Source organism: Ursus maritimus (genome assembly GCF_017311325.1).
Source record: "Ursus maritimus isolate PB19 chromosome X unlocalized genomic scaffold, ASM1731132v1 scaffold_X1, whole genome shotgun sequence".
Classification (NCBI taxonomy): Eukaryota; Metazoa; Chordata; class Mammalia; order Carnivora; family Ursidae; genus Ursus; species Ursus maritimus.
Window position 1 is genome coordinate 114,889,222 of NW_024423319.1, and position 16,354 is coordinate 114,905,575.

The 16,354-nt window shown below is 42.4% G+C and overlaps 1 protein-coding gene across 1 annotated transcript in view; it reads right to left on the reverse strand.

Annotated features, from left to right (window-relative positions):
• Positions 1-1,573: 1,573 nt before the first annotated feature.
• EGFL6 (EGF like domain multiple 6) overlaps positions 1,574-16,354 on the reverse strand; it is a 34,052-nt gene continuing 19,271 nt past the window's right edge. Inside the window, exons 6-10 of the mRNA XM_040634441.1 lie at positions 15,040-15,366; positions 13,692-13,772; positions 11,956-12,057; positions 9,099-9,364; positions 1,574-2,215 (exon numbers count right to left, since the gene is read on the reverse strand). Coding sequence (XP_040490375.1) covers positions 2,105-2,215; positions 9,099-9,364; positions 11,956-12,057; positions 13,692-13,772; positions 15,040-15,366 — 887 coding nt within the window. The 3' untranslated portion in view covers positions 1,574-2,104. The remainder of the gene's footprint in view (positions 2,216-9,098; positions 9,365-11,955; positions 12,058-13,691; positions 13,773-15,039; positions 15,367-16,354) is intronic.

The following is a 16,354-nucleotide window of genomic DNA, read 5'->3' on the forward strand; positions in this document are numbered from 1 at the left end:
ATGTTGAACAGTGACTGGTTTGGGACAGGGATAGAGATGCCACAATGTCATCGGGCACCCAGGCTTCTTCCAGCTATGCACTACTCCATAGGGATGGTCTTTGACCTCATGACCACAAGGTAGTTCGAAGAGCTTCTGCCTTCACAACCAACCACGTTGCAGGAAGGAGGAGGAAGAGAAATGGCAAGAGAGGCCGCCAACTGACAACCCTCTTTAATGGTCCTTCCTGGAAGCCCCACCAATGACTTCCGTAGGCTCTCCATCTGAAAGAGAGGTTGGGAAATGCAGCCTTCTAATTCAGCACATTCCACTCCCCACCCACAAAAAAAATAAAAAAAGAAAGAAAGAAAAGAAATATACACACACATTTATATGGTTATACTAGTAAGGAAAAAATTCAAGAATGGACATTGGATAGGCAAATAGAAATCTCTGCTACAGATATTAGAGAAACATGAAATACTATTATTCAGTTCAACTTGACTCAGCCTTGTGCAATGATTTTTCTACCCATATACAACATGATTCCCAGGCTTCCTTATTTCATTTCTGGTTCAACATCTCTTCCTTTAACCTGGATCACTGGGACACTGGTCCTTCATTGCAAGTTCTCCCTCCTATCTTCCTTTATTCTAAGCCTAACTGTGCTCTTGAATTTCCTTGGTCACTGAAGAAACAGAGCCTTCTTCTTCAAGTTCTATCACAGTATTAGGAACCACCTATATCAGTTAGCTCTTGCTGCGTAACAAACCACTCCAAACCTTAGTGTCTTACAACAACCATTTTATTATCTCTCAAAATTCTGTAGGCTGATTTGACTTAGCTAGGCACCTCTTCGTCTGGTCTCACTAGAAACTATTTTTTGGGTTTCTATAACTAGCCGTTATCCTAACAGATACAACTAGAGCCGCTGAATACAAGACTTTGTATGCAAAAATTACTTCACGCTAAAGGAAAACAATGTTTTTCCCCTACCATCTTAAAAGGTTGTATGTGTTGGTTGTATTAAAGAGAACTTGTTGAGAAAAGGTTACTATTTAAAAAAAGGATTACTAAGAGTTTCAATGTAAAAAAAACTTTAAGAGTGAGGCTACAAATATTAAAGATTAGTAAGTGGACCACCTTCTCTCTTCCTTCCTCCTACAGCTCAAGGCCTTCATTGCTTTAGGGGATAACAGGCAAATATCCGGGGAACCTTCTGTTTATGACCCAGAATCTTAAAACAGAATATACGTTCATCGAATATACTCAAGATTCATTACCACACAAAGCTGTTGTTGAATTTGGAAGAAAAGAGAAACAGAGAAAAGAAGGCATTGGTCTTTCTTCTGAATCCTGATACTAGCATGATTTAGTTTTAGGTATTTCTCTGAGGCCTTAAATTCAACGACTTAAGCTAATTTGCATTGCACTTATGAGGCCTAATGAAGCAGTCAAGTGCTCCCATAAAAGGAAGTAATTTTACGAATTTTTACAAATATAGAGTATTTCCAAAGAAAAAGAAGAAAACCACATTTTCCAGTAAAGCAAATAATTATACACACAATGAAACAGAGCATTAACGACACATTTTCTTACTTAGAAAAACTTAAACCATGACACAAGGTGATTATTTGAATATTATTACAAAGAATTTAAATATATAAGCTTGGCTGTAAAAGATCAGGCTAAGCCACTTAGATAAAAATCTACCTGTGATGTCAGTTTCCAAGAAGTGCCAGAAAAGTCAAACAGAGAAATGATTCCCTGTGGGGTTTTTGTTGTTGTTATTGTTGTTAGTTTTTCTATAATTCTAAAAATGTTATGTAGAGGTCCATCAACTCATGGAGACAAATCAGAAACACTGGGAGGTGGGGGTGGGGGAAGCTGAGCTTTTTCCACATTTCCACATTTTATAAATTCAGAAATCAATGAGTGGTACTATACTGAAAGCACATATTGGCACATCTTATACAAGAAAGGCATCTTACGATAATGTTTCTGTTGGTATGTTACGATTTTTCAGTTTGTATTTCTAAAGTGGGGCGATCTATGGTGGAATATCAGAAAACAGAGAACTGACATACAAAGCCAAATATAAAGACACAAAAGACTATAGTAACATTCAGCCATTCGCAGATAAAAGGCCATCTGGACATAAGCCCGAAAGCAGCAAAACGCCGTCCACTGCAATTTCTCCGTGTTTGCCCTTGCCACGTTCTGCTTCAAAAATGATCTAATAATGGAGAAGATAAAAAAAAATTACTTCAAACTACTCAAGTCAATGATATAAATAAACTAGTTAATAGCTATTAAAGAGGATTGAACTCAGGGCGCCCGGCCGACTCAGTTGGTGGAGCATGAGACTCTTGACCTTGCGTCACGAGTTCGAGCCCGTCTGTGCATAAAGATTACTTAACAAAAAAGGGACGGAACTCGTCAGCCCCTACTGCGAAGGAACAGCGTTGGCAGTATCTGCACTGAGTGGATTATAGGCAGAGAAAACAGGGTCGCTGCAACTCCTAAAAGCATCTGGACAGCCCTGAAAAGCTGAGAAAGGTATGGCAGAAGAGGAAAATCTGAAACCCCCATTTAAAGAAAAAAAAAAAGCAAAAATAAAAGAACAATTGCTTTTCTTTTAAAAAACCAGGCCAGAAGAAATTTAACATTCCTGGTGAAGATCCAGTGTAAAACTACATAGTTGAAAGGGAATTATTTTGATATATTCGGATTTTGGTAGTTTGTAGTAATAGAGTTATTTTTCTTAAAATATTGGCTTTAATATTGGAAGTTATTGGGAAGTCATTGTTTTTATGTGTTGAAAAATGTTACATAATAGACTATGATCACTTTTATCCGTGATAAAATAGGTCAAATAAAGTATCTATTATCTATTAATCAAAAGAGAAGCAAACTTCTTTATATTTTAGAAATATCTAATGTATAAAGAACAGAGAGAGGATGAATACTAAAAAATGTATCTTGAAATTGGACACAAAATGACAGGAGTGACACATTTAACAAAATTAAAGATATACAGTCACTATTTTACATTCATTCATCCAAAAATATTAACAAAGAAATTATTAAAATAAATAGCTGAATATTCTTCTTTTTTCCTATTACTACAACTTTTAAAAAAATTTTAATTCTAGTATAGTTAACATAGAGTGTTACATTAGTTCCGAGTGCACAATATAGTGATTCAGCAAGTCTAGACTCAGCGCTCATCACGGTAAGTGTGCTCTGCATCCCCTCACCTCTCTCCCCCAGCCCCTCGCCCGCCTCCCCTCTGGTAACCATCAGTCTGTTCTCTATAGTTAGGTGTTTTTGGTTTCTCTCTCTCTTTTTTTTGGGTGGGTTCATTTGTTTTGGTTCTTAAATTCCACATGAGTGAAATCGTACAGTACTTGTCTTTCTCTGACTGACTTGTTTCACTTAGCATAATATCCTCTAGTTCCATCCATGTTGCTGCAAATGGCAGTATTTCATTATGTGGCTGAGTAATAGTCCATTGTGTATATATACCACATCTTTTTTATCCACTTGTCTATTGATGAACACTGGGCTTGCTTCCATATCTTGGCTATCGTAAATGATGCCGCAATAAACATAAGGGTGTATATGTCTTTGCAATTTAGTATTTTTGTTTTCTTTGGGTAAATACCCAGTAGTAGAATTACTGGATCATATGGTAACTCTGTCTTTATTTTTTTTTTTAAGATTTTATTTATTTATTTGACAGAAAGAGAGAGAGTACAAGTGGGGGGACCAGTGGAGGGAGAGGGAGAAGCTGAGCATGGAGCCTAACACAGGGCTCGATCCCAGCACCCTGGGATCATAACCTGAGCCGAAGGCAGACGCTTAACTGACTGAGCCACCAAGGTGCCCTATAACTCTGTCTTTAACCATCTGAGGAACCTCCATACTGTTTTCCACAGTGGCTGCACGAGTTCGCATTCCCACCAACCCTGCACAAGGCTTCCTTCCTCTCCACATCCGCACAAACACTTGCTATTTCTCGTGTTTTTGATTTTAGCCATTCTGACAGGTGTGAGGTGGTATCTCACTGTGGTTCTGATTTGCATTTCCCTGATGACGAGTGATGGTGAGCATCTTTTCATCTGTCTGTTGGCCAACTGTGTGTCTTCTTTGGAGAAGTATCTTCTACCCGTTTTTTCTGTTTGTTTGTTTTAGAGAGACAGTACATGAGCTGGGGAGGAGGGGCAGAGGGAGGGAGAGAATCCCAAGCAGACTCTGTGCTGAGCATGGAGCCTGATGCAGGGCTTGATCTCATGACCCTGAGATCATCACCCAAGCTGAAATCAAGAGCTGGATGCTCAACCGACTGAGCCACCAGGTGCCCCTATCCATTTTTTAATTGGATTATTTGTTTTTTTGGTGTGGAGTTGCATAAGTTCTTTATTTATTTTGGATACCAACACTTTATCGTACGTCATTTGCAAATATTTTCTCCCATTCAGTAGGTTGTCTTTTAACTTTCTGCTAATTGTTTCCTTTGCTGTGCAGAAGCTTTTTATTTTGATGTAGCCCCAATAATTTATTTTTGCTTTTGTTTCCTTTGCCTTAGGAGACATATCTAGGAAAACGTTGCTGTGGCTGATGTCAGAGAAATTACTGCTTTGCTCTCTTCTAGGATTTTTATGTTGTCAGGTCTCACATTTAGGTCTTTAATCCATTTTAAGTTTATTTTTGTGTACAGTGTAAGAAAGGGGTCCAGGGGGCGCCTGGGTGGTGCAGTCGTTAAGCGTCTGCCTTCGGCTCAGGGCATGATCCCGGCGTTCTTGGATCGAGCCCCACATCAGGCTCCTCCGCTGGGAGCCTGCTTCTTCCTCTCCCACTCCCTCTGCTTGTGTTCCCTCTCTCGCTGGCTGATTCTGTCAAATAAATAAAATCTTAAAAAAAAAAAAGGGGTCCAGTTTAATTCTTTTGCATGTGGCTGTCCAGTTTTCCCAACACCATTTGTTGAAGACACTGTCTTTTCCCCATTGTGTATTTTTGCCTCCTTTGTTGTAGATTAATTGGCCATATAAGTGTGGGTTTATTTCTGGGCTCTCTATTCTGTTCCATTGATCAATGTGTTTATTTTTGGGCCAGTACCATACTGTTTTGATTACTACAGCTTTGTAATATAACTTAAATCTGGGATTATAATACCTCCAGTTTTGTTCTTTTTTCTCAAGATCGCCTTGGCTATTTGGGGTCTTTAAGATTATTTGTTCTAGTTCTGTGAAAAATGTTGTTGGTATTTTGGTAGGGATTGCATTAAATCTGTAGATTGCTTTGGATAGTATGGACATTTTAACAACATTTGTTTTCCAAATCCATGAGAATGGAGTATCTTTCCGTCTGTTTATGTCATCTTCCATTTCTTTCATCAGTGTTTTATAGGTTTCAGAGTACAGTTCTTTCACCTCTTTGGTTAAATTTATTTCTAGGTATTTTATTATTTTGGTGCAATTATAAATAGGTCAGCTTTCTTAATTTCTCTTTCTGCTTCATTATTAGTGTATAGAAATGCAAAAGATTTCTGCACACTGATTTTGTATCCTGTAAACTCACTGAATTCATTTGTCACTTCTAATAGTTTTTTGGTGGAGTCTTTAGGGTTTTCTACATGTAGTACCATGTCATCCGCCAATACTGAAAGTTTAACCTCTTCCTTATCAATTTGGATGCCTTTTATTTTTCTTGTCTGATTGCTGTAGCTTGTTGAGTAAAAGTGGAGAGAGTGGACATCCTTGTCTTGTTTCTGATCAGGGGAAAAGCTCTCAGTTGTTCACCATTGTAATATTAGCTGTGGGTTTTTCATATATGGCCTCTATTATGTTGTGGTATGTTCCCTCTAAACCTACTTTGTTGAGGGTTTTTATCATGAATGGATGTTGTATTTTGTGAAATGCTTTTTCTGCATCTATCGAAATGACCATACGATTTTTATCCTTCCTCCTGTTGATGTGGTAGATCATGATGACTGATTCGTGAATACTGAAACACTCTTGCATCCCACGCATAAATCCCAGTTGATTATGGTAAATGATCTTTTTAATGTATTGTTGGATTCACTTTGCTACTATTTTGTTGAGGATTTTTGCATCTATGTTCATCAGAGATAGTGGGCTGTAGTTCTCTTTTTTGTGTGGTGTCTCTATCTGGTTTTGGTATCAGGACCATGCTGGCCTCATAGAATGAATTTAGATGCTTTCCTTCCTCTTCTATTTCTTGATATAGTTTGAGAAGAATAGTTATTAACTCTTCTTTAAATGTTTGGGAGAATTCACCTGTGGAGCTGTCTGATCCTGGACTTCTGTTTCTTGAGAGATTTTTGATTACTGATTCAATTTCATTACTGGTAATCAGTTTGTTCAAATGGTTGTCTGAGGTTTCTATTGAGGCTAGATTCTTAGCAACAAGACTCCAGCCTCGGTAAAGATTTCTGTGTCCTGGCCAGCCATGGAAGTTGAAGAGATGAGTGACTTTACGTGCGACATGGGTACACAGAATATCCGTGGCCCCCATGATGAAGTGAAAATGTTCTGCCCTCTCTTAATACCTGTGCTGCCTTTAGCTCTTCAGAAATGCAGACCACCCTAGGGAGGGGCACCCTCCCTCCATCCTGCATGAGCAAATAACCGAGATTGAATCCCACCCCACCCCCTGCCACATTAAGGATGCAGCTTTGATTCAGATATAATTTGATTTAGAGAAAGCAATGAGACTTACCTTGTATGCCTGTGTTGATGGAATAAGAGTTTCATCTGCTACAAATATCCCCGGCCAATACGACCTTGACAAACTGGTATGCATGCTTTAGTCTAGATTATTCAGCATCCCCACCTTCCAGGATGCCCCAGTAAGCGTTCCCTTCATACTGAAAAATTTCAGGGCATTGGTGCCTGCATCAGGGCCTGGCTGGGCCTGACTCTTGACAGAGCTGTGTTGTGTTATACTGTCATTGCTGGCCAGGTTCTTTGGAGGCATATTTGCAAAAATGTGTATTTAAAAAAAATCACTGTTTTGTGGCACATACTGCTACCCACCCCCAAGCTACCATGTTATATAAAGTACTCCTCAGTATATAAGTTCAGTCACAGAGGTAATCAGGAATGCTGTGCAGAGGCGTATTTCAATTCTCCAACAAGATGTCAACTATATATAGCACAGCTCAGTGTCATGGTCCCCAACCCATGCTACAAACACAACGATGTCAATATGTGGATTGGATTTGTATCGGTGCAAATATGTTGCAATCAGCATAAACTAGAATCAATGTGTTCGTCAGCACTAAACAAGCACTGGAAGAGGGAAAGAATGGTGAGAAAATTCAACTATAGCCCAGCATGTATTTTATCCATAGTCAGATCTTAGGACGTATTTTAAATAAGATGCTCTGCTTAAGTGTGCCAAGTAAATAAAAAGATGCTGAATGTAATGTCTGACACTAGACCCCAGGCTTTCTATCACTGCCTATCAACAAAAAACAGGATTTTCCTTATGTTAATGAATCATCATCTTTCACAAGCGAAGTGTAAATGGGATCCCAATTTATGGATCTACTAATTGCTCTTCCTCTTCAAACCATTAGTTGGTACTCAGCTTTTCGTGTGTCTCCTTCTAGCTTCCACCCTACCTCCTCCCTTGTCACCTCAACCAAGCTCTTCATGAGGGTTCATAGTGGCTGCCTCCCAGGCTCTGCTCCCTTCCCTGCTCATCTCTCTACAGGGTGGCCTTCCACCTCCCCTCCAAACAAACAAACAAACAAACCCTGCAAGGGTCACCAGCCACCTCCTGATGGTCAAACTTGACGGACTCTTTGTCATTTTTATCCTATTTGTTCTTTCTGAGCGTTTCATCTCATTGACCAACTTCCTCTTAAGCACTGCTCGCTTTTCATTTATTAAACCCACGGTACGGTAAAGGATTGATCCAGGAGGTCTGGCTTGTCCAAGCCCTGAACGTTCTAAAGACAGGTGTGGCTCTTGACTGGTTCCTGGGAGATAACCTCTAAATCCTTGGAGTATCTTGCCTCTTAAGAGTGTTTTTGCCCATGCCAGATAATTTATGCTAACAATGTGATTTATAGTGGGGGCCCTGGGTCACAAAGAAACAGTCTGACCTCTGGAGAGGCTGGAGACTGAGTAACTAAGGTCAGCTATGCAGGCAGTCATGTGGGCAGACTGACTCCCAACAAAAGCCCAGAACGCCAAGGCTTGGGTGAGCTTCGCTGGTGGGCAACATTTTCTGAGTGTTGTCACGCATCGTTGCTGAGAGAACTAAGAGCTGTGCATGTGATTCTACTGGTGGAGAAATACCACACGCTTCTGCCCACTCTCTCCTGGACTCTGCCTTATGCGCCTTTTCCCTCTGCTGACTTTATTCACCATCGTTTCACTGTAATAAACTAATCATGAATAGAACAGCTTCTCTGAATTCTGTGAGTCCTTCTAGGGAACCATAGAACCTGAATGGTCTTGGGACCCCAGACAACAGACACAATCTCAGCTTAATTTAAAAAAACATTTAAAAAATGACCTTCTAGGGCACCTGGGTGGGTCAGTTGGTTAAGCGTCTGCCTTCGGCTCAGGTCACGGTCTCGCGGTCCTGGGATTGAGCCCTCCGTCGGGTTCCCTGCCCAGCGGGGAGTCTGCTTCTCTCACTCCCTCTGCCCCCATCCCCTACTTGACAGCTCGCGCACACATACAGGCACACGCACGCTCTCTCAGATAAATCAATAAAATCTTTAAAAAAAAAGACCTTCTAGCTTTCACTCATTGTGATGAGTGCTGGACACAGAATGAATGAGCAGGACATTCTTTTACATATTAAGGATTTTATCGTCTGGTGTGAGAGGCTGCTGCGGAGAAGCCTGACACCCAGAGAGATCACTTCTGTAGCATGTGACATGCGTGCAGTGGACAGCACCAGTGGCGCTGACCCATTGCCTTGCCTATTTTGCTCCAGAATATAAACTCTTTAACTGTAAGGAAAAAGTCTTACTCATCTTTGTGGTCCCAGTGCCTAGCTGAGTGTTTGGTTTTATTTGCTGAATCACTGAAAAAGAACGTCAGTATCTCATTGAACACTGGCTTTCCACTTACACTTTTGGTAGCGCCGATCCCTTGATACAAATGAATTTTCCCAGTCTTCCACCTTTCATCCTCACTTCCGGTCTCCTCCCAGGCTAGGGCATTGTTACTGTTTTTCACAAACACTCGAAGCTTCCCTACTTTGTCACCGGCCAGCCGGTAATCAAAGAGCAAACAGAAGTTGCTTTGGGGTTGCAGGTCAGGGAGGAAGAGTTTCAATCGGCCGATGTCCTTCTTACGGCCTGCCAGGGCCGTAACTGCCATATAATGGCCAACAGCTGTGAGAGAAGAAAAGTACCCAGTTAATGAAGCCAGTGTATAGGGTCTGGCTATAGTGTCCAAAATAGTATAGAAAGTGAATGTTAACTGCAATTAAAAATTTTCAAAACCATCAGAAAAAAAAGAACATTAATGATAGTCTCCTATAGGGAAAGCTGAAGTCCTTTTCATTTCAAACACAGGAACAAAATTTACATGGTAAAATGGCTTTTAGGGATCCCAAAGATGAAATCCTTTACGGTACAGAAAAGGAAAGTGAGGGTCAGAGAAACTGAGGAATTTGTCCACAGTCACAAAGTGTGGTGGCAGCAGATACGTGGTAAGAATCTAATGAAATCGTCTTTAAGCACTGCCGGTAATTTGCAGCTGATGGAGAACTTGTGTTCCAGAACTTTCCCCCTTGGTTGTTTGAATCTTGGAATACATTTTCCCACAGAGTCAGTATTATGTGGGATGGCCAGCTCATTGTGTCGTGTGGCATTTAATCCACGACATGCATGAACTTGTCCTAGCGGGTTTCATGGAGCTCAACCACCACTTGCAACCTATCACTCTGAGTTCTGATTTAGGATGACAGGAACACATCTACTTCTAAGATCCATCTCCTAACCAGTGGTCGTGGACACTGCTCATCTCCAATCCCCTGGTTGTGGCTTTGATGAACTTGGGCAAAATTCTCATAGAATAGGGTCTGAATGAAAAGAAGGAATTCCTGTGGAAGCCAGGAGGACTACACTGGGGGCAGGGGGTGGGGGCTGGAGTCTTCTGCTGGGACCTTCCCGGAGACCCCTGCAGGAGCCACGCTGACATTGCCTTAGTTTTCACTGGACTCAGAGGCTGTCTGGTCTTCTCCCGAGCTGGTAGAGTTGCCAGATTCAGCAACTAAAGATAAAGGATTCTCAGGGGAGTTTGCATTTCAGGTAAGGAACATGTCTGAGATGTACTAAACATCACTCACTGCTTATCCGAAATGGCGGCACCCTACATTTACCTAGCCACTCGACCAGTGACACCCTCGCTCTGTGACCCGCTGTGGCAGAGTTCCCCTTCTCTCGCAGCTGAAGCCCATTTTGATCTGTCCTTGAGATTTTATCCTTCTAAAAATGCTGATTCACCCCGCGTTTCTTTCTCATATTTAACTCTGTAGGGAAAGACAAACCCATCTAGAGATCTGAAGGGGGTGCAGGAGGGAAGAACGTACGTTTTGAGTGACACAGAGGCTGAGAACCCTGGGGCCACTGGTGCATTGTGTTTGTAAATAAGGGACTTCCCATTGTTGGAAAACCCAACTTCAGATACTGCTGACCGTGTGAGCTGTCACGATCCTGGAATAACTGACGGGCTCCCTGCGTGACACAGCTCTGGCAGACATCAACTTGGAGATGCCACGATGCAAGAAAGGAGAAACTCAAGTTAGCTATCGGCAAGACAGGCTCTCCGAAGACATACCGTCTCCAGACTGGTTAAGCTTGCCCTGTGCTTGCTCTGAATCTTTGGCGGTAGTCCCACTCCCACAATTTGCCGCATGGGATGTATCCCCCCCACCCCAATCTCAAGTTTCACAAGGAATTTTTGTTAGGGGATATCCAGGTTTCCCGGCTGCGCGTGAAGGCTTGGAAGGAAAGATCTAAGGGAAGAATTAATCTAGAGGAAGGATGCAGAGGATCTTGTAACCGAGGGCTAAACTTGGAGGTCCCCAAGTAAATAAATGGATTGGTAAGGAACCTGAGCCCCCAAAGTTGTCTCTAACTACATCGTCAGCCTCAGGAGATAGGGATGCAATTTATGCTCCAAACGGGATCTGCGAGCCAAATGCTCTACAAGGGAAAAGACAGGGCCCACCAGTAATGTTCAACCAAGAAGTGGAAAGGGCTGGGATTTCATAGCTCAGAGCTGAAGTTGAGAAAAATCCAAGTTTAAGTGGCCAGAAAGAAATCTGCAAGCAATAGAGGGGAAAGTTCAGGTTGCTGACCTGATGGCTCCTTATGGTGTTGCTACTTTGAGGGGTGACTTTACTCACACTTCAGGTAGAGGCAGAGGTCATATTTCCTTTCCAGATTTATTTTCCCACAAAAAGCAAAACAGAAGCTACCGAGCACCATTAGCTGGCAAACTGGGGAAAAGGAACCATTTCTTTTACCTTTCCCCCAATACTCTTAAAATGCACATGAATTCTGGGGCGCCTGGCTGGCTCAGCTGGTAGAGCACGCAACTCTGGATCTTGGGGTCATGAGTTTGAGCCCCACGGTGGGCCTAGAGATTACTTTGAAAAAATAGTTTTCCTTTAAAAATCTTTAAAAAAAATGTACATGAATTCCAACATCTTTCTCTCAGCAGCAGGAACGACTATGGAAGAATCTTGCTGGAACATCCTGTGTTTGGGTCGGTGGGGGTAAGAGGGATAAGACGGAGCATATATGCTAAACCAACTTAGCCATTCGTCAGGGGAGATTTCAGGAAGGTCTATAAGTTTCCAGACATGACCAACGACCCTGACCTAACAAGAGAGAAGAAGAAGAACCCTGCATCACCGGAGAGCCTTCTGTATCTACGCCATACCACAGAACACAAAAGAGTAAAATCTAAATACCATTAGCTCGCTCAGCAGGATTCCAGTCAAAGTCATCCTCTACATCCTGTTTCCAGTCACAGACCCCACGGTCGAAGCTGCAGTCAACTGAGATATTTAAATCTGCTAAGAAAAAGGGTACATTGCATAATCATTAAGAGTATCAGAAACCTGTCTAACATTGGGAGCTTTGAAAGGCCACAAGGTGTTTTCAGGTGCCGTCAAGCACTGAGCTAAGCTACTCCATGGTGCTGCTGCCTTGGCAACCATTTTGTTTCACAAAATAGCCTACAGGAGCCTAAAACTGACCTTCGCCCCTCATGCGAGTGCAAGCCCTAGAATGCAGCCTGCCCAGTCACAAGCAAATGTAAGTTCTTGTTATGACTTCTCAACAGCCCTTGTGACCCACAGTCTCCCCTGTCTCTCAGGACCATCCTCTTAGGGGACCCTACGGGGGCACTCCTTAGATAAGACTCCCTTGGAGCTCAACAAGATCCTGATCTTTCTGGTTTGAATTGACCAATCCAGCTTCAGTCTGGAAACCCCCAAGCACTCCACACATGAGCACTAATAAAGGCATGTGCTCCAGGTCCTGTCTCTCTCTAAGCACCCTGCCTCAATTTCCCCGTGTGGCCCTCGAAGTATGCCATGATCCTCCAGGGCCTGTGAGTAATCTATGTGTCCATTTCAACCATCTTTTGTGGTCTTCTGTTGAACCATCTGGCACTCGGGGGCTCTACTTGACAAACATTAATTTAACAAAGTCAGAACAACAGCGTGGAGTATACAGATCATGGCTAAGGAAATGGCCTTAAGGACAGTGTCAAACCAGATACTCTGTTTCAATTTAAATCTGTGAAGTCCTTCTGGACAAATTCTGTTGTGATTTAAAAAAAAAAAAAGACTCCCTGTGTCCACGCTCTTTACAATGTAAGTTTGTAGCACCGTCCCCCATCCTTAAGTCTGGCCCGGCCTCGTGAGTTGCCTTGGCCAATAGAATACGGAAGTGATTCTGAGCCAGTTCTGAGGCTAGACCTCAAAAGGCCTGTGTGCTTCCACTTGATTCCTGGGAACCCTGCCACTGCTTCACGAGAGCAAGCCTCGCTGACCTGCTGGAGGATGAGACACCACCTGGAGCAGAGCTGAGTCAGCCCTGTCGTCCCAGCGGAGGCCCCAGGCACACGAGAAAGCACAGCTAAGATGGGCCAAGTCACTGAGTTGGCCCACCACTGACTGCAGACTCCTGGGTAAGCCCCACCCAGCGCAGCCCGGATCAGCAGAACTCCCCAGCGATCCAGACTCGTAAGCAGAAATAAATACCTATCGCTGCAGGCCACTGGGGTCTGCGGCTGTTCATCACGCAGCTCTATGTGGCAGTGGGTCACGGACACTGGCTCTTGGGCCCGGAATTTAGTACATGGTAACTTTCACGTTGTCACCCTCAGGTGCTGAAGTTGAAGCAACTGAGTCATTTTCTCCCATCTTCAAATATATACTATCCGCCTCGACCCATGGCTCTAGGTGTCAGGCAGGAGTGGTGGGGAGAAGACAGCCTTCCTATATTGTCACCACGGGGACTAATCATGTAAAGGCCTACTATTTTCATACTGGCACCGTGTGTCAAGATGTTCTGATTCTTCCCTTGGGTGTTTAGGAATGAAGCAGTGATTCATAAACAATCATTTCATCGTACAAAGACATTAAAATGACATGGGACATTGTCGAAGAGCATACGCTTGGGAGAAAGCATTATTTACCTTTGTGTTCGAGTCTGGATGTTACAGGTTTTCCGTGGACCAGAACCAGATCCAGTTCACCCACTTCATTCACCTTAGGGGCTAATAAAGAACACTTGATCAGTTAAGAAAAACCCTGAATCCTTACATGCTAAGAAGGAAAGGAATGAATGACTGAACAAAGAGAGCTTTATCATGTATTCTAATTATAGAATATGTTAGAGCAGAGTTTCCTTAACGTTCCCAAAGCATTCACACTGGTTCCATTTTCCTTGTCTAGGACATCGTTTTCCAAAGATGTTCTAAGCATCTACACTACTAACATGTCCCTTCTCAACAGGGTTTGGAAATATACTTGGAGATTTTCACTCTCTATTAGAGTAGATGATGCCATTGGTATGGTAGTTCTTGGATAGGTGGGCCTGGGTCCACTTTTCATTTGGTTAAATCTAACAGCCATGGAGCCAAGGACAGAAAAAGCAAAAAACAGAGGCAGCAACAAATGCCTGGCGAGAAAGAAATACAAAGTCTCAGCGTGAGGATGTGGGGCGATTAATATGGAAACCGCCCTGAAGGGGCTGAGACTTAGAGTGGGTTCCACAGAGTGACCAGTGAAAAGGGCTGTCATCCAGTTCATGGAGAAAACTTAAGCTCTTCTATAGAATGTTCCTGCCTACAATTTGGGCTTTTTAAATTGTAGCCACAGAACTGTGAAACTCCCCTTGCAAGGAGTGGGCCCGTTAAAAGTGCCTTCAAGAAGTAAAAAGGCGGGGCGCCTGGGTGGCACAGCGGTTAAGCGTCTGCCTTCGGCTCAGGGCGTGATCCCGGCGTTCTGGGATCAAGCCCCACATCAGGCTCCTCTGCTATGAGCCTGCTTCTTCCTCTCCCACTCCCCCTGCTTGTGTTCCCTCTCTCGCTGGCTGTCTCTCTCTCTGTCAAATAAATAAATAAAATCTTTAAAAAAAAAAAAAAAAAGAAGTAAAAAGGCAGAGCTTGGCAGATCCACCTGGATCCCGGGTCTCTCTGGTTTGGGGGTGTGCTGAGTGGAGAGCCAAGCAGCCAGACAACTATGCTTGTAGGGCAAGGAAGTGTGCTTGGCGAGGAGCAGAAAGAGGATCTTCGTCAAATAGGAACCCCCCCCCCCCGGGAAGGGGAAAAGACTTATCCTCCTTGTTTCCCACAGCAGCAAATTTGATTTGGGTTCTGCAGAAGATGTTGATTTCCAGACCTTAGAGAGAACCCTGCTTCTTATAGATCAGCACCGAACCTAACTTTACTTCAGCCATGAAGCTGTCTTTTCTTTCACTTGCCAGGAGAAGTCACAATTCATTTTTCCTAAACTGTGTAAAGTAATGAAAGTGTTACTCACAGAACACATCTCCTCGAAGGCTTTGCTCCCGCTCCACGTGGTTCTTCAGGGCTTTCTGACTTTTTTTCTCTTCCTCAAGCCCCTCTTTCTTTCTCTCTTCATTCTGTTTATTTCCTCCATTAGAGTTCCTAGCTCTGGAAACAGTCTCTTCAGAGTTGAGGGGCTGCAAGTTAACCTTAGGGGCTGGAGTTCCAGAAGGTTCTGTGATGACATTTTTAATTTTTACCTTCTTTTTCATGCTGTTTTTGTGAGCCAGCAACTTCTTGATTCTGTCTCTGATGGTACTAGGTGCTCTGAGGACCTCCTTCACAGAATTTTCAGGGATTACTAAAATAAACAATAAAGGTGGGACATTTCACATTGGCCGTTAATTAGGTCACTCATGAAAAATGGAGCATTTAAAGTGCAGTAAATGAATGTTTCCAGAATCAACTGACATGAGGCTCTACCACTCAATATTTTAATATTTTTTGAAGTAGGCTTCACGCCCAACATGGGGCTTGAACTCACAACCTTGAGATCAAGAGTCACATGCTTTACCAATTGAGCCAGCCAAGCGCGCTACTATCACTTGATATTTTAGGAAGAAGTCTATTTGCATCTATTTAAAGCAGTTCCAATGTTATGGTAGTATCTTAACTACCTTTTGTTAGAGGACACACTTTTGTTCTGCTTCAGAAATTACTACAATGAAATAAATACCTGCTCCTTCCAAGGTGGACTATAGATCCCACAGTGATGGATTTTCTAGGGTCCTCAATTATTTCTGTATTCATACTGGGGTTCTTCAAAGCTGGTGTTGTCTGGGCAACCTACTGATTTGTCCAAATTTTGACATTGCAAGATTACAGCTATAGCAATAGTTTGAACCATATAAATCGCCAATAATGGACCACTTATAGCCCACAAAAATGGTGATTTATGGTTCAGTGTATACAAACCCAACTTTTCTTCCCCATTCTCTCTCCCCTTTAAATCTCTTCACCTCAATCAACTATCTAAAACAAAATGGTCTTATTTATTGAATATTTAGAGAGGCTTCTGTATATATCTATATCTATATCTATATCTATATCTATATCTATATCTATATCTATATCTATATCTATATCTATATCTATATCTATATCTATATCTATATCTATATCTATATCTATATCTATATCTATATCTGTATCTATATCTATATCTATATCTATATCTATATCTATATCTATATCTATATCTAATCTATATCTATCTATAATTAAAAGATTTTATTTATTTATTTGAGAAAGAGAGAGAGAGAGCACAAGCAGGGGGGAGCGGCAGGCAG